The 22,971-nt window shown below is 47.9% G+C and overlaps 1 protein-coding gene across 1 annotated transcript in view; it reads right to left on the bottom strand.

Moving 5' to 3' along the window:
• Nucleotides 1-22,971, bottom strand: part of Antxr1 (ANTXR cell adhesion molecule 1) — a 185,784-nt gene that overhangs the window by 58,276 nt on the left and 104,537 nt on the right. Inside the window, exons 13-14 of the mRNA XM_027428734.2 lie at nucleotides 14,401-14,496; nucleotides 3,408-3,449 (exon numbers count right to left, since the gene is read on the bottom strand). Coding sequence (XP_027284535.1) covers nucleotides 3,408-3,449; nucleotides 14,401-14,496 — 138 coding nt within the window. The remainder of the gene's footprint in view (nucleotides 1-3,407; nucleotides 3,450-14,400; nucleotides 14,497-22,971) is intronic.

The following is a 22,971-nucleotide window of genomic DNA, read 5'->3' as shown; positions in this document are numbered from 1 at the left end:
AACCTTTATTGTTGGATAACCTTGTGCTTGAGAGAGCCATGCTGTCATGAAGTAAATGGCACAACCCTAATGCAGATGTAGTCTTGGCATCCGTGGAGGTGATTATAGCCAGATGAGCCTCCAGACGGAGGGCACTGCTAACACACCCTACCAGTAACTGCCAACTCTCTGGGACAAAGTTAGTGAAGATTAAGCTTCACTCTGGTGTCAGTGAGAGAAGACCTCACTCCTGGTGCCCCTCTTGGATGTTATCCCAAGCTTCCTTCCTTCTGTTGAGATCTGCAAAGCTCAGGTGACTTTCCTTTATGCTGGCTTAGTGACTTCACTTCCAGTGATAGGCAATCCCAGAAAGGGATGCCTTTTGCACTCTGCATTTTGTACCTATTAAAGAGGGGTTCCACAGGAAAGTGGATCACTATACAGAGTCCTTGAGCTGCTTTCATCCTAGTTTAGTTATTTATACAGTGATCTCCTCTGTGCTGGATGGTTTTATGTCAGCTTGACACCAGCTGGAGTCATCAGAGAGGAAGGAGGCTCAATTGGGAAATGTCTCCATAGGATTGGGCTGCAGGCAAGCCTGTAAGGCATTTTCTTAATTAGCCATTGATGGGGAAGGGCCAAGCCCATTGTGGGTGATGCCACCCTTGGGCTGGTGTCCTTGGTCCTATAAGAAAGCAGGCTGAGCAAGCCTTGGGGAGCAAGCACTCCTGTATGGCCTCTGCATCAGCTCCTGCTTTCAGATTCCTGCTCTCACTGCTTTTGATGATGACCTGTTCTACAGAGCTGCTTTTGGTCATGGTGTTTCATCACAGCAATTAGCAACCCTGACTAGGACAGCCTCCCTTAGGATGTTATGGTTATAGACCCGGTGAAGGTCAGTTAATATCTGGCTTGTCCATTAATACAGCAGGCAAGGGGTTTCCTTCACAGGGCATGTGCTCTCTCTCTCTCTCTCTCTCTCTCTCTCTCTCTCTCTCTCTCTTTCTCTCTCTCTCTCTCCTTTCCTCCCTCCCTCCTCCTCTTTCTTTCTCCTCTGCCACATGTACAATGATCTTTCTATGTAGCCCAGGCTGACCTCAAGCTTGAGGTACCCCTGCTTCAGCCTCCACAGTGCTGGGATCACTAGCACACACCATCACTCTAACCTTGTGCTGAGATTAACTAGGTAGTTCCTGATCTATGAGCATCTAATGTCTTAAGCTTTGATGCAGAGGGAGGATTTAGTGCAGTATACAGAGACCACCAAGAAGGAGAAAGGCAGGAGGACTTTCAGGGCACTCTCTGAAGACAAGCACACAAGCTGTGCTTGAAGCCTCAATGGGATCTTCACATGGGGCTGGATTGGAGAAGCATCTAGAGTCCAACTGTGATTCTCAGAGCACTGAATAAAATACCTAACATGGTCTAAGTTAAGTTTTTCCTTTCTGTGGGATTTCTCTCTTTTCTTCCTGCCAGAGCACATTAGGAAGGGGACTAGGGCCCCAGTGAGCCCCAGGGCCAATACACATGCTGAAGTAATCTTCCTGGCAGTAAGAAGTTGCCTTAAGCCTCCCACAAGCCTTCAGGTCCCAAGTGCCCATGGTCATCATTATGTTTCAGGAACTATGTTTGCCTTTTTCAGTCAAAATATAATCTCCATAAAAATATTAGTGAAGATGAAAAAACTCAGTTTTTCTACATGTGAAGCAGGCTTGTTTCTAATTTGAACTAATAAAAAAACCAAAACAAGACAAAACAAAACAAAAAAAACCTCAGTTTCTTCCTTTCCCTTGCTTTTATCTGTTCTTTCTTGTTTGTGCTCCAGCCTTGCATCCAACCCATGTCTGTGCACTCATGGTGTCTGTGGACCCTGTACTAGGTGCTAGATAATGTGGAATAGTATGTCAGAGCCCACAGTACCCCAGTACCAAAATCTCCAGCATTCACCTTCTAAAGGCCAACTCAGAGCGAGCACCAGAAACAGCAACACTGAGGGAGGGAACATTTTCTACCCCAGAGCAGACATAGTGGCCCATCAGGGAGCTTCACTTTCTGTTTTGGGATTCCAAGAGACAGATGCACACAGCATAGGCAAAGCAAGATGGAACTGCGGGACTAGCTTCGGCTCCTGCTCTTAGAGGGTTAAAAACAGACTCAACAGAGAGAGAGGATTCTCTTCTCTCCTCTCTACACAGCAATGCAATTTCCTCCCTTGGTTTCTGGGCAGAGAGTTAGCATTCTTGCAAGATGTGCTTTAATTGATTGCAGCTATTAAGTCTCTTGGCGTTCATGCACCATTCAGCACACGAGAGACACATGGAATTTTAAACCTAATCATCTTTCTTTCTGTGAGGCTGGGCTGGGACAGGGACAGCTGAGAGGTGGTATCTGAGGTGCATATGGACAGTCTAAAGGGACCCAGTTAAGAACCTGAAACCTCACCTTAGCACCTCTTGGTCCCAGTAAGGTTTCAGATCTAGGGCTTCTACACTGGTAGTGTTACTCCTAAGGATCCTGCTGCCTCAGGTTGGGAAAGCCATTTGCTGGGAACTCCCGCCTACCAGCAGCTGTTAACACCTCTGCTGGTTTATTAGAGCCGCCCTTGCACCACAGCGGCTTCCTGGCCCACTGAGTGGAAGAGTCTGAGAGTTTGTCTGTAGACCGTGAGGATTTGAGAGAGAGAGGCCAGGATATTAGTATATCCTGCTCCAGCATAGATTCATGACCACCTGGCAGATTTTATGCAATACTGTTTCAAATTAAAGAAAAATGGGATACTTGGCACCAGCCTTAGAGGCAGTGATTATTTGCAGAATGTGGTAAATTTACCATAACCTATACATGTAAAGTGTATATCTGCAAGGAGACAAGAATTCTAATACATTTCACAGGAAAAATTAGACCCTTAAAATCCCAAATTGTTCATTGTACTGATTAAAAAAATTATACTGTATGGTGAGACATGTCTGCGATTCCAGCACTGGGGAGGTTGAGGCAGGCATAACACGAGTTCAAGCCCAACCTGTACCACATGAGAACCTGTCTCAAAAAAGGAGTGGGGAGGAGGATTCTGGCTGTCTGTGGCTTAGGTGGAGAGCTTATATTAATTAGCATTGTGACATCCTGGATCCAAGCACAGAAAAGAGCTAACAGTCAAACACATCCCCTCAACAGAAAACCTTCCAAAATCCTTGCAAACAAAAGAGCAGAAAGATGTATGCACTTTAAAATTTGTCTTTGTGGAAAGAAATCAGCAGGCCTCTGGCTGCCTGTGTTGCTCAGTTCATGTTCACCATGGTTAGGAAAGGCCCAAAGGCTCTGCTCCACATGCAGTGGGCCTAGCCCTGCTCAGCAAGGGGCTGCATAACTGGCCATTGCTGCCCACTCTGCCACCTTCCCACCCCATGTACCCTAATTTGGCCACTTACCTCACTCTCCTCAACAGGGGGTGGAGGGACCTCCTTGATGATCTGTAAATGAAAAGGAGAATTGGTTAGTGGGGTCTCTAGCCTCCTGCCTCCTAAGATGTCTGCCACAATCACCATAGGAACAGTCCCAAGCATGGGGACTGAAGTTTGTGCCAGGACCTGGCTGGACAGAGTAGCCCAATGAGAGCAGGAACTGGGATGAGGCTTCATCCCCAGTGTCATAGTCCTGTGTAAAGAAACATGTTCCACAGCTGTTTTGTCTCACAGGGGAGGGGGGACATTTAGTCCCATTCATCTGTTCCCTTGGTCACTCATGCCTGAAGCCACTGCTCCCTCCGCTGTCTACACATTAACATAGGATGGTGATACACGTGAGTTAATGGGTGCTGCAGAGACCAGCGAGGTTCAGACCAGGCTTATGTGGCTGGAGGTCCTCTATTACTGGCCCCAGTGGGTCCATGCAGAGAGAAGAAGGGGCCTGAGTAGCCCTTGAGTAGCCCCAGTGAGGAGGAGGGCCCAGGGGTCTCTCCCAGGTACAGACAATGCAGAGGCAAACATATTTCATTAACTATTTATAAGACTTCCTCAACTGCTCTGTCCGCTGTATGGAGAAAGACAAACAAAACAGACACAGTTCCATCAAGTCACTGGGAGTCCCTTCACCGACACAGTGGTTGACCTGATAACTGCACTCATAAAAGGACAGCCTGGCAGTTAACTAGACTTGAGTTCCTTTCTAGGGCCCTTTGGCGATGAACAACTATGATCCTGTACTTTCCCTGGGGACCTGCTACCCTCACCCAGGCTTACTGTTGGAATTTTAGAACCCAGCAAGGAACATTTTCTTTAGGTGAAGTCTAGCGAATACAAAGCTTGTCCTGTAACCTTTGCTGTCTCAGCACCAGGGCTGCTCATTTTGCAGGTGGGTGTTCAGGCGCCTTTCAGCCTTTAGCCCAGGAACTCCGCTAGGAGCACTGAGCATCCCTCACCTTCTACTGAGTGCATGACCCCTCTAATTTAACAATACCTAGTGCTCACTAGGGCTCTGGTGCCCATCTCTGTCTCCACCCTACCATAATCTGTAGTGTTATCCCCATTGATTAGACAGGTTACCAACAGCAGCCAGGGGCCTGAGGAGCCTCCAAGCATCTGAGGACAGCATTCACTAACTGCAGAGGCAGAGCTGAAGGCCTCCTGGGGTTTAGAACTACTGTTTCATCTGCTTCCACTTCCTTTTGCTGCGAGAAGCTGTGCTTTCCTCACCCACTCAACTCCCTTCTGAGACCTCTCAGGGGAACCTCTGGGGAAGACTGCTACTGCCTGGATGCTGACTTGCCATCATTCCAGAGACAGTGAATTATTTTAACACAGGAAATGGCTGGAAGCTGGAGGAAGGGATGAGGGGGTGGGGGCAACAGCTTGAATGGGAGAAGTGGGGGACGGCAGGATGTTTGCAAACCAGCAGATACAGTGGGTAAGACAAAGTCTCCAGCTCTGAAGAGGCTCAAGGTTGCTCCTTCACTGCATGGAAGCCTAGCACCCGTTGTCAAATGTAAATCCAAGACCTGCCTTGTCACACTCTGAGGCTTTGAGAAGCCTCTGGGTCTCCTGGAGCCCCATCAACTAAGCAGAGCAAAAACATAAACCTTGCAGGAGTTGTGCCATCCTGAGCAATTGCCATGTGCAGTGCTGTGAAGACAGCGCATGGATCAGAGCACCCTCCACCATCCGTGTCTTCCTTTACTGCATCAGGTGACTGTATGGCTGGCTCCACAACACATGTGAGATAGGGGCCTGTTGTCTGGACAGCAGCCATGGGATTCAGAGATGTCTGCAGCCTCATACAAGTTAGTACAGGACAGGGCTGGAGAAATGGCTGTGCTGGTGAGGTGCTTGCTGTGTACGCATGAGAACTGATGAGTTCAGTCCCATCTACCCCTGTAAAAGTCAGATGTGGCCTTTGGTGCCTGTAATCCCAGTACTAGGGAAGCAGAGATGAAACAGTCAACCCAGACTAATCCACAAGCCCAGGTTTGTCTAAAAAATAAAGTGGGAAACCACTGGGGAAGACACTCAACATCTAACTCTGGTTTCCACAGGCATACATGCACACACTTACATGCACATGAACACACACACACACACACACACACACACACACACACACACACACACACACACCACTCAACACGTGACAATGGCTGGGACACAGCACAGGGAACCCACCACTCAGAGTGACTCTGATTTAATTTACTCCACACTTATTGAATATCTACTCCATAGCCTACAGAGGACCGGATATGAACAGAGCCCCAAAGATAATTCCATCATACATGATTCACTAATATTAGTTACAAGGAACTAGTTTGTAATGCAGATTCCACATGAATGCATGGTAAATTTGGCACCTCAGTTTCTGAAAATCAAGCCACCATGTTCGGCTAAACAGAAAGTGGTCCTCTAACCTGGCCTTGCCTGTTGTGTGGCTGGCAGAGACATTGAAGAGGTCCTTCAGTTGCTTTGAGCTGGTGAGCCCAGCCGGGCCTGGGCCATGACAGCCAGAGAGCGGCATCCCTATGCCAAGAGCAGCACGTGGGCCACACTGAGCACTGCTTGAGGGGAGAAATGCCCATTCTTCTGTATTCCCTGCAGTGGGGGCCTCTGTTCCCTGAGATGATGCTATTCACAGCTTCATGAAAACACAACCCTTGCTACGCCGCAATGAAATTTTATTCAGCTTTAGAGAAAAATGAAGCAATACAATTTGGAGAAAAGTAGCTGGATCTTGAAAGAATTATATTATATGAGGTGATCCAGACTCAGAAAGATAAGTAGCACATGTTCTGTCTTGGGGTGGCTTGTAGCTTTTCATGCCTTCATGTATGCATGAGCATACATGTACAAGAGAGGGTGAGTGTGGGTATTGGTAATGACACTAAAAGGGGTATGTTAGAGGGGACAGAGGTGTTGAGGAAGGAGGGACAATAGGATCATGTGATATCAAAGCAGAAAGCAGGTTACTGAGGGTGGAGGGCACAGGGAAGGATGGAGATGGGGGAGGAGAGAAGCAGGGAGGAGAATCAATGGAAACAAACTTGGTACTGTCAGAGAACCAAACCTGGGGTGCAGCCCATGTAGGCAAGTGCTCTACCAGTGACTTACACTCAAGCCAAGCTCGGCCACCTTGCGAGCACCCAAGGTGGTTGCTGGAGACACAGTGAAGGCAGGTCAGATAAGACATGTGGCATGACAAGCTTGGGCTGGTTTGACATCTGCAGTTTAGCCTTTGTGGCTGATGGTCAAGTTCAACTGCTGTGTCTCCGGAAAGCCCTCTCCACAACTGTAAAGTGAAGTGGCTCAATGGAGCTTGACTGTGGGTGTTCTCTTCCCCTCAAGTGCTCGTGTGAACTTCTTGAGGCTCTGCTGGTCTTGCTGACCCAGCTGCTGCAATCCTGTGCTTTGGGACTGACACATGTTCTCTGGCCATGTGTGAGCGCTGGAGCCACCTTTCCTGCCTGAGAGTGTCCCCACTCACAGGACAGTGCTTGTAAAGTGCGAGTCAGACCGCCACATACATGAAGGGCAGGCTATCACAGACTCTCCACTGCAAATTCCCATATGCATTTAAAGACTTATTTTATGTGTATGAATGTTTTGCCCACATGTATGTTAAGTGCACCACAGAAGTGCCTGGTGCCCTTGGAGGGCAGAGGAGGACTTTGGTTCCTTAGAACTGGGCTTCCAGAAGGTTGTGAGCCTTTCTGTGGGTTCTAGGAATGAACCCCTATCATCTGCAAGAACAGTCAGTACTCTTAACCACTGGGCCATTTCTCCAGACTCATGACTATATCCCACCCTTGCCTGTCTCTTTTCTCCATGACAGGAGTTGGCTGTCAGCTAAACTGCACAAATTCCCGGGAGGCAGAAGCTTATCTCATGGTACAAGACATGGAACTAACAGAGCTAATTTTCTGGTTCCTTTCTCTAGAGTCTGTTTACACCCTGGCATTGTTTGTGTATGAGCTGCCCTCCTAGTGCTCTGCCCACCTCCCCTGCTTTGTAAACCTGGTCTTTCACAGCTGAGCAATGCATTGTAGATACATGGGCCTCTCTGTGGCCTACCCAGGTCCAAGTGGACAGCAGAGGCTAACGAGTCTGTTACAATTAGGAACCTGTCCTAATTTTAAAGAGCTCGGCAGTTGCCAAATTTTCCAATATTACAATCATGTTGAGCCGGGCGTTGGTGACGCATGCCTTTAATCCCAGCACTTGGGAGGCAGAGGCAGAGGATCTCTGTGAGTTCAAGACTAGCCTGGTCTACAAAAGCTAGTTCCAGGACAGCCTCCAAAGCCACAGAGAAACCCTGTCTCGAAAAACCAAAAAAAAAAAAAAAAAAAAAAAAAAAAAGAATCATGTTGAGGTCTTGTTGCTATACAGAACTCCAGATGCACTGTCTCCGAAGCAGGCTGGGGCCAGACAGTTGCATTTCTAACAGGTTCCCAAATAACACTGACCCTGAGGGTCTGTGGACCACATTCTAACCAGTTTGTATCAATCTGCTCTAGGCAGGGGTGTGTTTTGTGTTAAGTCAGACATTCCCACAGCTGTGCTGTAGATTTTTATGGCTGAACAGAAACACCAGCACTAAGTCCTGTGTGACTCGGGTTTGTTATTTCAATACTTGGAAGACAAGGGAAGGGGATCTCAGGTTCGAGGCCAGCCTGCGCTACATAGTGACACCCTGTCTCAAAAACAGCTGTTACCGTTAACTTTCTGTTAGGGTAATATAACACTCGACTAAAAGCAACTTAGAGGAAAGGGTTGATTTGGCTTAAACTTTCAAACTCCAGTCCATCACTAAGGGAAGTCAGGGCAGGAATTCAAGCGGGAACTTGGAGCAGACTGTGGAGGAACTTTGCCTGCTGGCTACACTCCCATGTTTAGTGAGAATTCTTATACAATTCAGGATCACCTGTCCAAGGGATGGTGACCTCTACAGTGTGCTGGGCCCTCCCACATCAATTAACAATCAAGACATGCCCACAGGCCATCTGATCTGGGCAAGCCCTCAGCTGAGGCTTTCCTCTCAGACAACTCTAGGCTGCCTCAAGTGGACAATTAAAGCTAACTAGGGCAGGAACTAACCAATACATAAACCCAAACCCAGAAGCTTTTAGATACTTGGCTTTTATAATGCCAGTGTGCATGCCCTGCTCTCTCGTCTCTCAAGTGCCTCTACTGTCCAGGGGTGAGGACACGAGACCCTTGGCTCCTTTTGAAGGCATGCCTTTGCCTCCTTTCTTGGGCTTATCTGCATATGGAACTGTCTTAGCCTGGGCCAAGTCATCTACGTGGCTTCCTGGGACTCAGATATCATCGGTTGTGGTCCACACCATTGGAGGTGAACTCTGATCTGCATTCACACCTCTTTTTGCCACAGGGGCCTCTGATCTTCTAGGAGATACAAACCCTCATGGGCAGCTTTGTCTCTGCCCTGCAGCTCAGAGCATGTTGCTCAATCACTGTTTCTGGAAAGCATGAGAGTGTGCTTCCCTAAAGGAGAAGGTGCAGGAAGCATTTCCTCTTGCTTGCAACATCCTTGTTCTCAAGGGAACATTGGGCACTTAATGCTACAAGACTTACTCCTGGCCTCTCAATCATCTGGTGTAATTTGGGGGGGGGTAATTAAGATATTCGAAGTCTCTTTTTATACCACAGCAGCCTGGGACACTGATGAGGTGGGAAGTCTCCTAGCATCTGGGGTAGACTGAGGGCTAACTGATGCTTTTCTAGACCTCACTCAGGCCCATTCTGTTTCTCCACCCCAGCTTCTAAGTCCATTCACTGTCCCATGGGTTGATATTTCCATTCTCAGCCTGGGTCCCAAACTGATTTCCTAGACAGTGAGCTGACAAACTGAACACTGCATACACAACCTGTGTTGTTACAACACAGTTCCATCACATGTGTATTTGCTTATGTGTGGTAGTCATAACAGTTCTTTTTTTACAAAAATAAATCACAAAACTGAGAAATTGTATTAGCTTCAAAGAGGTGCTATTCAGAGGCCAAGAAAAATTACCATTATTTGAGCTTTGTGTGTGGTAGTGGTATCGTAGTTCATGGAATGTCAGATGTAGAGAAATATGTCACAATTCTATTTAGCGTTACTGAGGGGAAATGATTGACTGCCTGGGAGTGAACTGGGCAGGAAATGCAAAATCCACACACGAACGCACACCCCATCTGCTTTCTTGCTTCCATTTATACATGAACAATCAAGCAGGGACAGTGGTCCCTAGTGTGTGCTCTTTTCTTTATAGAACATTGTATACAACACCATGAGATAGGGGTGTGTGCTGGATATATGAACCAAGGACTGAATGAAGAAGAAAGCCTTCAGCACCTGGGAAAGGAGCTTATATGGAGGTAAAGGAAGGGGGCTGCTGGGAGAGCCACAGGTGTGAAGAAGCCTAACGGGGCTTCATGGGAGACCTTGCCAGGGAGGGGACAATGGGGGCTCCAGACAGTGGTGGTCTGCAGCTCTCTTTTGCTCTCCATGGGCCACAGGTATGTGAGGGTATAGTGCTGAGAGCAAGGTGGATCTTGGGCTTCATGGGAACCACACACACACACACACACACACACACACACACAGATTTTTTCCTTTTGAGATAGGGTTTCTCTGTGTAGCTTTGGAGCCTGTCCTGTCCTGGAACTCACTTTGTAGACCAGGCTGGCCTTGAACTCACAGAGATCCCCCTGCCTCTGCCTCCTGAGTGCTGGATTGAAGCCATGGATCATAACGCCTGGCGATTTTTTTAATGGACCGGATAACCAGACAATATAACAGCAAAATTTTTCATCTCAGACAGTGCTGAGGCAATATGAAGATGGTGAGCCCCAGCCATTATGTCCTTGCTGGCTAGTCTCCAGCCTAATGAGACTTCATGCTTACAGCCACAGCATGTGTGCAAACTCTATATACACCAGACCAAATTTTCTGTAATATTTTTATTAATAATTTGTGCTTTCTTGGGCCAGAAAGATGGATAAGGTGCTTTCTGCCAAGCCTGGTGACCTGAATTTGATCTCCAGGACCAACATAATAGAAAGAGAACTGACTCTTGTGTGTCCTTAGCTAACTTACACACACACACTAAGAAATGTAATAAAAATTAAAGCATTCAATATATTGAAAAGAATGAGAATTTTACTGAGTTTAGCATTGCTTTGGTGTGTTGTTCCCATAAGCTTGTGCGTTTGATTTTTAAGATATACGCGTATGCATGTGTCCCTGCTTGTCTGTATGTGTATTACATGTGTGCAGTACCCAAAGAAACCAAAAGAGGGTGTCAGATTCCTTTGAATTGGAACTAGAAAGGCATCCCCAAGGACTAACACTACAGAGGAGGGGGTGCTTGCCTTTTACATTCTAGCCTTCTGTTCTCATCCCCAAGCCTTAAGATAAGTATTCCCATCAAAGCCAGGAAACCTTAGGAAGTTGGGTAACTCTATATGAAAGACCCAGACAGACAGATCAATGATCCTTCCCACAATACAAACTAGCTGAGTTTAACACAAACGTTAAGTCTGATTGTGGAGTTATTACTGCTGGCCTAGCACAGCCTCAAGCTACAACTTTCACAATGCACAAGTCTAGCAAAGGCTAGTGCTGAGGTGTTTGGAAGGAAGCACACTACATCTTCAAAGAGATGAGATCGTTTTAAAGAAATGAGATCTTCTGTGTTTCTTTCTCCATTTGGAATTCCAACCTGAAACAGTTTTGTGCCTCTTACCTGACTAAGGCTGGGATTGTTTAAGAGGCTACACTTATCAATATCTAAAGTGACAGCCACAGTAGGAATGCTACCAGGAGTAGACAAGGCCTAAGTGACTGACTTGGTGATTTAGCAGAACATCTGGGCACTGCGGAACTCTGGGAAGTGGCATATTAAAATAAATCCATGAACTCAGAAGCCCTGGCTTAGAGGAGGAGCATCTCTGGCCCCTGTCTGGGCTATGGGCCAGCTGTTTACAGCTGCCAGAAGGGTCAGTGGAGTCTGAGCAAGGCCACAGAGGTCAGTGTGTTGATGATACTGTGGTATTTTTAAGCTGGGAGACACTGAGGCAGCCTCCAAGGAGGGAGGGCAGAGGCCACCCTCACTGTCCCAGATTCTGCATTTGGAGTTGCTTCAACCTTCTCTGGGTTTGTATTTCTTCACTATTTCTGGTAGAATGCCAGTGTCCTTGGTGTGAGCATGCCATGGTATTGGGGATTGTGGACAAAAAAGGGCCGAAAAGGAGTTCCGGAGTCAGCATATTTGGGGATTCGCCACACATATCGTTATAACAAGGCCCACGGGGGCAATTCTTCAGCTTAGTTCAAAGGCATCTTTCAAGATATCGCCTAAACCCCTCCTGTTTTGAGGTGTGCTGTTTCCACCTAGAGGGGCATTACTGTCCAGTGGATGCGGTTTGTAAGAGCTGTCCCTGATCATCCCCAAACCAGGTACCCTCCAGAGGGACTCAGAGGAGATGGAATGTAAGGAGGTCAATGGGAAACAGCACAGTTCCCAGTTTTCTGCATGGAGATCAGAAGTTAAAGGCTTTACCTATTCCTTCAACTGACAGAGGAAGAAGAGGCTTTGGCCAGCCTCTTTCCACTGTAGGCACAGGAGAAAGGTGGGTGGGTGGGTTTCAAGGTAAGCCACAAGGCAGGCTCAGGTGGAAGGAAGCTGGCAGGAGAAGGTGGAAATGCAGAGGGGAGGGCAGGGATGCAGAGAGCAGAGCAGGGATGCAGAGAGGAGGGCAGGGATCCAGGGCAAAGCAGGGATGCAGAAGAGAGGGAAGAGATGCAGAGGGGAAAGCAGGGCCCTGCATAGTGAAAACTAATTTCCCAAGTAGCAGAGTGAGAGAAGCAGGCTGGAAAGCATTCAGGGAGCACACCTGTCCGGGCCCACAACACTGTCTGTCTGCACTGAGTTCAATCACACAAACCATGAGTCAATTCCTCGGTGATGCTGGGAGTGGGTGTCTGGCTCTACAATTCAGTGCTATGACATGGATGGAGAGCAGTGTTTGAAGACTTTATTCTGGTTTCACTTTAAGGCACATCAAGTTATAATTGGTCACTAGTGAGGCCCAACAGGTTAATTTGTAAAACTGTCCCTGAGATTCAAGAAAATGAATTAAATGTGATCTTTTCAAGGCTACTAGAAAACTGCTCACAAGGTCACTTGGAAACCAAAGGGAACAGGTTTTGTACAGAGAACATGATGAATGAGCATGCCGCCCCTCCCCCCAATACCAATGTCATCAGCCAGAGACCAAATGTTCAGACATATGAGCCTCTGGGGACATAGGAGGCCAGTGCAGGCCAGTGCAGTTGGAGGTCACTGGCACAGCCACTAGGGACAAGCAGGTCCAAAGATAATGTGATGAGTTTAGTTTGGACATTTTGAACAAGATGCCTGTAAATGTGATACTCAGTGATTCCCTGTAATGGGGCCTGGCCTGGTCACTTGCAGCTGCACCAAGGAGGGGTGATCAGATGAAGTAGTCAGTCATTGAATTTAGTGACACTGTCTGGGGATAAGATGCGGAGAGAAGGATTGGAGGTAACCTGGAGAAAATGACACAGAGTACAGGCAAAAGTGAGTAGAGACATTGGAGGTGTGAGCAGAAATGGGGCAACACAGCACCTACTCACAAGGCACGCATGGGAGCTGTGAACAGAGAGCAGGAGCTGGGCAATAAATTCACTGGACACTGGCCAGGAGGGATGGAGGTCGGGTATGGATGGATGCATTATTTGTGTTTTCAGAAAGAGAATTCAAGGGCCTGATGTCTCGTCCCACTTTATGCCCCTACCTTGAATAAGCAGTGATTAAAAGGTTAAGACTGATCTGCCTGGGATGGGTTGTTGGACACTGTGAATCTGATTCCTGGAGAGAGTGCTATGGTGGGAGGGAGAGGCCTCATGTGCACACACTTTGTAAGTTCTCCATGGCTCTAGCTGTTTCCTTAACACGGACAAACAGCTCAGCTACTGGGTCAAGTGACATTTCCCACACTTGGAGGCGGGGCAGGGAGAATGACAGAGGGTGGTTTGGGGACCATGACTCACAAAGACACCTTCTGTTAGTTAGAGGACCATGGGGTGCAGTCTCTCAGGGTGGAGGAACTTTCCAGAATCCTCTGAATGGGCCTCTGTGGGGAGGCCCTCTTTCCTGCACACCACACTCCCATTCCGGAAACACATGACTTCATCCAGCCCCAGTCAGGGTCCCTGAGTGAGACCAACATGGAATTTGGAGGGCACAACAAACACCAGGGTGCAGGTTAAGGGTCAGCAATAAGGGGCAGGGCAGTCAAGAACATTACAAACAGGAGAGGCTGTCTGTCTCCAGGATCTTTCCTCACACAGGAACCCTCAGACTTACAGAATGAGACCACATGAAGAAGACACGCTGGCTGCCTTCCCAGGCAACAGGGACTTAAAAACCAGATAAATTCATTTTAAAATTATTTTGAAAATTGCAAAACAACCCTGCCTTGGATGCTGCCGCATCCTGTCATGAAAAGTTTATTTTGGGAAACACTTCCCACGGATAGAAACCCAGCATCATACAATGTATGAATAGATCCCAACTCCAGCAAAGTGCTTTTGGATAATGACAACACCCAGCACTGTCTGTGTGCTTTTCAAATACCAAACACATATCCTTTAATCTTTGCCTTCTATGTAGCTGTATCCAAAGGCTTTGCCATTGGTGGTCTTGCCCCTAGCTCATGCTGACTTTGCACACTCTTAGGTCCAAGTGATCAAGCCTGGTTTATGCTGCTTTTGTATAATTTGTTTTAGAAACAAATGCAAGATTTATTTCCTACTGTTACAGTTCCTGGTTACCCCTCTCCCCATACACACACTGATGTACCTGGGGTCTTCATGCGACCCTGGCCTGTTGTGGCCTGAGGCTGGTCTACTTACCACTGTGCAGCAGAGAGGCCAGAACCACCAGAGCAGTGCCAGGGCCAGCAACAGGAAGAGGATCAGCAGGGCAATTGCCAGGATGGAGCCATCTGACTGTGGGTGAAGAGAGTGGTTAGTGACAGGTGGAACGCCTGGGGTTGTCCCTTCCACCCCCCCCCCCAATACAACGATGACCTAGATAAGATCACAGTGCATGGCACAGCTGAGTTGAGTCAGGCTCCACCCATATTCAGGATCAACACATTCTCTTTGGCTGATTTTCAAGAGAAACGGGTTTGATGTTTCTTTATTTTGGGATCATTCTGAATGATCCAGCTTACAGGTGCAGAGGTGGCTAAAGACTGCCCCTAGTCTCTGAGCACTGTCTCCAACCTGGGGACAGATTTCAGACCTCAAGGCCTGGGGCTCTGGCTGATTCAGAGCAATTCCACTTAGGAATCAGACTCACACCCTACACAGGAGTGTGTGCAACAGCCTCCTAGGCTGGGTGGAAAGTCTAGAGCCACTGATGAGAAGCCACATAGGAAAGGGGACAGGGCCACTTCTGTCAACCTGCAGGTGAGGGTAGAGTGGCTGAGAGACTGCAATCAGCTCATGTGGCCGTGTGTGGTGGGGGAGCCAGGTAGCCTAGGTCAGTTTTACCCACTTGTACAGTTCTCAGACCAGTCCTGCAAAAGGGCAACAGTTGCACAGCCTGAGGTGTAGCAGACACAAGTCCCACTTGTCATCAGCTGTCATAGTCATAGACTGCGGATTCGGGAAGCACCTGGGATTAAGAGTCTAAGTCCTTCCCTACCAGCTATACAGTGCCATAGCATCCTGGGGGCACAGGGCGCTGCTGTGCACATCAACAGCCACTGGAGTGAAACTGCTAGTCTCACATCTGGTCTAAGAACCACCAGGGATATTTGCTTAGCTAATAATACTATTAAAAAGGATGGCTGTGCAAATTCTGAATGTACAATATCATGCTATCAGCTATAATACTGGAACATGCTGTCAAATAATATTTAAACAATGGTAACAATTCTTGGTATAAAGAGATTTCTGTACACTCTAGTCAAGAGTGAGGGGAAGAAAGATTGTCTCTACTATTTACTAACAATTTCACCAGTAGCTTTTTGTTTGTTTTGAGCCAGGGTCTCATGTGGCTCAGGCTGGCCTTGAACTCAGTATTTGGCTGAGGCTGGTCTTGAACTCTCATCCTTTCATCTCCATCTCCCAAATGCTACGGGAGTGCTAAGATTATAGATATCTGCCCCTCACTGGGCATTTTCACTGACAGTTTATTGGTATGCACTGAAATGATAAAGTACCTTCACTGGTAGGACGACTTACTTCTTTTTAAAATATGTATTTTCTCTTTCCTTTAAAATTTCTACATAATGAGAAATATCCCAAGAGGCTTCTTTGAATATTCGTGTTGGGGTTCTCCTCTGGGACATAAGAGTGTGAGCACGTGGAATATCGTCTATGGGATCTGCAGCTGGGCTCAGGAGGATGGAAGCTTGCAACTCAGCCATATCCCCACCATGATCTTTAGGGAGATCATTTACTCTCAAGGCTGACCCCCTCCCACAGCCACACAGAAGGGAGGCAGGGTGGCCTGTCTAGGGTAACCCCACAAGCTAATGGCAGAGCCAGGATATGAGTCACTCCCACTTTGAGAGCTCAATAGAGCTCTGGAAGAGGTTTAAAGACATCTCTCATTCTCTGGAACTCTCTGGAATGTCTTTGACCAAAAAGCCAGGGAACTAAACACCCTTGGCTCCAGCCAAGAAGCCAAGGTTTGGGAATGTGGGATGGCCCTCAAGGGAGCCAGGCCTCAGGTTCAGGTGCAGGGCTGGGCAGCCAGAGTGTGGGGTGGGGGAAAGCAAGGGTCCAACAGCAGACAAGGCCACGACAAAAGGGCCCATTGGACCCACATACAGAAGTCTGGAATGGAGCATATAGTTAGTATTGTCTCGGGAAGTCTTGTGGCCTGTCTGTCTCTGTATTCTAGAGGACAGACAGAAGTAACTATCTGATGACGTGGCGGTAGTAGAGAGGAGAGGGCCAGGCCATCCCATACAAGTGAGCACTTCAAACTCTGAGCTGGAACTTTCCTCTGTTTCCCATAGCAACCAACACAGTGAACACTTCAGATCATAAACCTGTCTGCACTTGGAATAATAAGTGGTTTGGTCACCAAGAGGCTTATAAAACTTCAGCCTTCCATAAAGACTGCAGACTACAGCTGCTCGCATTGTATACAACACCCTCCTCCCTCATTGTTTCTGCCTGAGATAAACTGAAGCAGAGACTAAGACGCTGTGCAGCACACTTCTGCATTCTCATGGAAGATGGAGGCAGTTTCTGTGGGCAGCCAGGGTGAAGGACTGGCTCATGGCGGTGGAAGAAGCTTTCAAGATTTCCAGAGTGGACATTGTTGGCTGGTTCTACTGCAGCCCTTAGGAGTCATATTCCACATAGCCGTAGTGGAGGAGGAAGATGGGTTTCAGCAAGGAGCCCAACCCACATGCCAATGCTCAGGGTTGGGTATTTAAACATTTTTTTGTGCCTTGGAGAAAGCTGCTGCCTGGCTTCCTGAAGTCATTGGTGACACGTTCATAAATGCCACTACCAAATAAGAGTGTACGCACTTTGTTTTTTGGAAACAGACCAGGAGCTAATAGTTTATCAGGAACTGACATGCACAGCAAGTGTGTATTGTGTCTCTCCTCTGTGCTTAGAGGACACAGCTGAGGGGCATGGGACCAACTGACTAGACTAGTCTAACCCACAGTGCAGGAGGACATGGCTGCTTAATCCTGCATACCTGTCACAGTCTGTGACGTCATCTAACCCACAGTGCAGGAGGACATGGCTACTCAATGCCTGAATACCTGGCGCTGAACTAAACACTCACTCTTCTTTGCACATTCTGAAAGGATGATGACAATGATGGCGATAAGAATAATTACCAATAGCTAATATTTATTGGGCATTTATGTGCAGGCATTATCCTTATTCATTCTGTATACTAGGCTAGCGCATTTTGTTCTTATCAATAAGTGGACGAACTCTAAACTTTATTTATAGTTAAATACACGGAGGCAAGGAGAGCCAGAGAAAATTTGAAAGCTTACAGAAAGGCCCAAGTTTTTGTCTCTCTGTAGCTTAGGCTGACCTAAATTTCCCTCTTCGTACCTCAGCCTCATGAGTGCTAGAGAAGCCAGAATTCAAGTGTGGGCAATGGGGCTCCCAGGTGTAAGCAGCAGACTGTTGCCATTAGCAAGCTACCCTGTGCTGGGGACAGTGCCTGGGAGCCAGCACTTCATACACACACAGTAGCCACCCTGCAGGGGCAGGGAGAGGCTGGCACTCCTGCTCAGAGGCAAGCACAAAGTTTGCTCATGCAGGTGCAAGTGGGGATTCATGCAGTGGGAGCCTGTGTGCATGGAGGAAGGTGCAAAGTAGCTGGATTGGCTGTGAGTGGCCACTCAGGGCAAATGGAGGTCTGTGGCTTCTTTCTACACCCAAGGGGAACTCTGGGTAGCTTTAACTTGGGGGTTCTGGGAAATTAACATTGTTTAATCTGTAGGGTTGCAGAGCATCGGGAGAAGCTTAGGGATCAGGGCAGGCTAGGGCTCCCAGTCTGTCAGGTTCTCATGGGTGACTTTGGACAAGGTCACTCCCAAGGTGCTCCCCTTTTAACGAGAGTATTCAGTGCTCGTCTTACTGACCGAGGCTGGCCAGTGCCTTGTGGTTTCTAGATTCTTGGTGTGGGGCTCAGTGCCTGAGGCTCAGAACTATCTCAATTGCTCTAAATCAGTCATTCCTTCTCCATCTTCATCAAGGTCCCACAGGTAGTCCTCACATCGCCACTCTTCTCAGCATGCCAAGGGGCAGGCTCTGTCTGTGGCCAAGAGTTGTCTGGAATGTTCCCAGATACACAACAGACTGTGGCCAGGTACTATGGAAGGTGCTCTGACTTGTGCTCTGTGCCTTGCTCTGGGGCAGATTGCCTGGCCTCCTTTAGGTCTGACCTCCAACAGCCCTCAGGGTTCCCAGCTCACTCTTGACCCATTCTGTTTTAAATGACACTGGCTATAGAAGGCCTCTTCCTGGGTGAGCATCCAAAGGCTCAAGGGCTGCCATTGCAACCTGACTCTGGACCAGTGTGTGCTGGGCCTCTGCCCTGCCTGTCCTCAAGGCCTATGTGGACACAGCCTGCGGTTCAGCAGGGCCATTTGGTTAATGTGTCTGCCAGGCCCTGTCTTGGCTGGTGGTGTTAAGTCAGACTATGCCCTATTATAAGTTATTACATATTGCATATAACTGTACTTGTTAAAGGCTGTACAATGCCTGAGAAGACTCCACTTTACATGCATCTCCTGACTCCATTTTGAGGGAAAAGGAGGAATGTACCTCCTGGGTGGGCCAGAAACTACACCATCTGTCAGGCACCACCCCTCAGCACAGACCAATTTGTGACATCTTCCTGGGCAGGGATCGGATCACCCTATAAGTTCATTGGGAACTTCCATCATAGAGGTACATGGATATATTAAAATCATATCATGGAAACCAGGCTCAACTTGTTAGATACATCAGACCAAGAAAAGGGTGTAACTCCTTCATCTGGACCCCATTAGGCCATGAACACATAATACTTTGCTGGTATGGCTCCATACCAACCTATTATCTAATACTTGCTTAGTGTATCACAGACCGACAAGCAAAGGACTCCCTGACTGCCCCTGGAGTGTTAGCTTATTTGGGTCCCCTATGGTTGACACTGTCTACACAACTGTTCACCCATCTGGTCTTAGACCTAAACCCACTATTTCCAGCTCTGGATGCTTGCTCAGTCTTTCACTCACAGCGGCAATACTGTTACTCTCACAGCCTGATGCTAGCAGCCTCCTTCCACCACTGGTCCAGCTCTTCAACAGACTCTCTCTTGGCTCACTCCTGACACCTCCTTTACGCCGCTGCAGGCTCTTTAACTTGTATTTATTCTGTAAGCCACATATATGCGTGGAGATATATGGATTGTGTGCTGTATGCTATGAGAGTTGCTATTAGTCATTAAGATTGGCATGTGCATTTGTCTCACCCAGGCCGCCAGGGTAGGTGGATTGTAAGACAAATTGCTGTCATGGAAGCGGCTAAACCGTGTGAATTATTGTTATTCAATAAATGCTGACACGGTGGGAAGACACAAAACTGTTTGCCTATGTTTTTGGCGCAGTGTGCTCAGGAGACCAGTGCCTAAGAAAAGCAGGTGGCCTGTGGGGTATACTGTGCAGCTGAGGAGGGCCGAGTGTTTTCAGTGAGCCACTTCAAGCCTGCCTCCCTCCCCCCCCCCCCGCTCTAACAGTGCTGCCACTGAAGATGCAGACAGGTGGCATTGAATCAGAAGGTGAGAGGTGCTCAACCCTGCTCCTTCTTGGAGGGAGGAGCACAGGGGTCCCGGTGGCGTTCTCTGAATGTCAGATTCATCTGGCTTCTCCAGGCTCCCAAAATGAGGGCATCCTCCCTCTTACACTCTACTCAAAGGATAAGATTTAAATATATATATATATATATATATATATATATATATATTTTATATATATATATATATATAAATGAAACCATGTCTTGGTGGGTGGAGTCCTGGAATTGTGGATTTCTTATGCACAGATCAGCATGGAGGGGGGTGTGTGGGAGCATGTCCGGGCTTGTTTGCTGTAGGAGAGAGAGGCTTCTGGATGATACAAAACCCAACAACACTGCCTTTTCCTGTTTTGTTTTGGGGGTTGCCATAGTGAAGGGAGGAGGAATTAGCAGGAGGCTGAGTTTGTTCAACCTAAAGAAATGTGAAACCCAGTCTTCAAGCTGTGCTGTGCTGTGAATCTGCCTGATGCCCATGGTCTGGGGTGCAGCAGAGAAAGCATCTCCCTGCAGGGCCTGGGGACTGTGCCAGTTAAGGTTCCTTCCTTACTCTTGAGGTTTCCTCCCTTGTTGGGGCAGAAAGTGTGTGTGACTCCAGGTCTGTGGCTTCACTCAGCAAATAGGGCAAGAGCACAGGGAATGCTTGGATCTGCCCTGCCTTGTTTCTTGGGTGCATGCTGCCCCAGGGTGGATTGCCCTGGCTGTCCTGCTTCAGCAGGTTTGGTGAAACTCCATGCTTCCAACCATCTGAGGAGGGGCTCTCTAGAATAAGAGAAAAGTCTCCCTACAACCTTAGGAAGCAAGGGGCCCCAAATTCTAACTAAGTAGTTTTGGGTAACTAACCCCCTGATTAGTGTCTTCTCTGGCCAGGCCCATGTCCAGCGCAGTTGATAAACCTGTTCAACACAGTTCCAGCCCATTTTTGGCCACATCTAGCCCCATCCATCCCCATAGTTTTAAAGACAACATTGAGATTCTCCTATGCCAGTTCACTCACAACTGAGGCAGGAGGAAGGCATGCTTTATTGTCCCAACTATGTGGCCCCTAATATCTTTAACCCTAGCATCAGTCCTGGTGATTGCAGAAATGGTGTTCTGAGAAGTATGCGCTGTAGGAGAGATGGGGCAACAAGAGCCTGTGCTCATTGACCCTGGTTTGCAGCAGTTCCGAAGTCTCTGCTAAGTTGGGCAGTCTTGATGCTAGAATCATTGAAGCCGCTTGTGTTTTCAGAGGGCTGGGCTGTCTGGCAGACACCAAATGTTTAAAATTGACACGATTCTTATTGGTCTCTGCTGGTGACCCCTGAATGTTTGACCAATTGAAGGATATCCAGCTGATCTCCAAGCTTTCCCCCAGAGCATATTGGGAACAGGTTGATGACATGGGGCTCCAATGGTCCCCTCTTCTCTTCCTTCCCATAGCCCTCCTTTCTCTGCTACAAAGCTGGCTGTTTCTGAAACACTCTGACAGCCCTGAAGGGAAAGAGGCCCTCCAGCCAAGGTACTCTGGCCACCCACCTATGACATCACTGCTTGTTGTAAACGGGGCTGTTGCTGGTGAGAGGAGCATGCTCTCAGTCAGGGACTATGAGCATGCCAGCTTATCCCTGCGTCAAGGGGGACACTGGCAGAGTCGGCGGAGGTCCGCAGGGCAGGGGCTGCAGAAGGGCTGCACCCTGCTCTCCTCTCTCTCTGGCCAGTGCTCTGGAACAGACACATCCCAGGGCTCTGAGGAATGTAGACCTTGCTAGCTGGCTGCTCAGAACCGTGTTTCCTGCCCAGACAGAGCCAGTGGAGCTTGGGCAAGTTTTATTTTGAAAGATGAGATTTAAGTCATTTTATTGCCACTGAGAAGTTCTTGATGGGCAAGGCTGGAGAATAAAATCCTCTCGCCTGGAGCTTGTATCTTCTCATGTTATTTCTGGCTTATCTGCCATACCTGTCTCCTCACTTCACTGAAACTATTCCCCTGCACCTGTGTCGGTCGGCCCCACCCCTTCTCCCATCTCGGATCATTCCTTTCCAGCTTCTTCACAGGTTTCTGCTGGCATGTGGCTTTGGAAAAGCTGGCATGCCCTATGGAGCCATCCTTCCTCACCATTAAAAATGCTTTAATTTTCTTAACTGTTAGTTTAACCATAGTTATGTCTTCATTTGATGGTGTTGGGTTGGCATGAAGTCTGGTTATAGTGTTGTGTGACTGACTCATGGACCCATCCTTGGGCTGTTGCTTTCTTTCTAGCTTTCTCCAGAAGTGGCTCATTTCCTGGTTCAAACCCTCATCTACATATAGACACACAAGTCTTTATCATGAGCCTAGACTGGTCCCCTGTTCTCCCTCCCACTGACATCCTAAGCACAGTGGTCCAGGCTGACCTTGCATTTCCCCCTCAAATTTGCTGGCTCTCCTCTGTCAACCCTAGCTGGAAACCTGAAGTTAAGTGAATCTTCTTCTTCTACCCTTTCCTCTCCCCAACTACCATACCCTTTGTCAGTGTATCCGGTCTCTCTGATCCACACCCTAATTCAATCTACTGCTGCCCCTTCCACTGCCAGGAAAGGTTTGGAATCTCCAAGTGCCCTTCCTTACAGGTGCAGTATAACTCCAGGGTTCCAGCATTTCACTCTACTCAGACCCATGACACCTAACCTGTTCCTCTTTAGCCACTTGTCAATGCTTACAAATGTTCCTAACGTGGGAGATGACACACCCCTTTCTTCAGAAAAGGGTATCACATGTACACACAAGCTCATAAGTTTCTTATTAAAGCTTGGGGAATCCATCAAATCCTTAGGACCCAGTCCCGAATATGTGGGTGCATGGTTCTGGCTACTCCTCACCAGCCCTTTCTCATTTCTCTACTGCTCCCCAGCTCCCTCCTTACTTGGTGCTTTGACGATGACACTTGGCTTTGTGTCCACTTTTCTCCTGCTTTCTTCCTGAAACACCCTTTCTAACCTTCATTGCTTGGGCAACTGATTTTTGTTGTTAACTAACAACCCCATGTTGTTAACTAACAGCCCCATGTCTTTCATACCCGACACTAATGAAGCACCTACTATATGCCCGGCCATCTCAAGGAACACCAAAAACACAAAGGTGGATATAGTTTGTGCAATCCCAAACCACGAAGCTGGGTGGAGAAG

This window comes from Cricetulus griseus, chromosome 8 (genome assembly GCF_003668045.3).
Source record: "Cricetulus griseus strain 17A/GY chromosome 8, alternate assembly CriGri-PICRH-1.0, whole genome shotgun sequence".
Lineage (NCBI taxonomy): Eukaryota > Metazoa > Chordata > Mammalia > Rodentia > Cricetidae > Cricetulus > Cricetulus griseus.
This window is presented reverse-complemented; position numbering and strand designations above follow the sequence as displayed.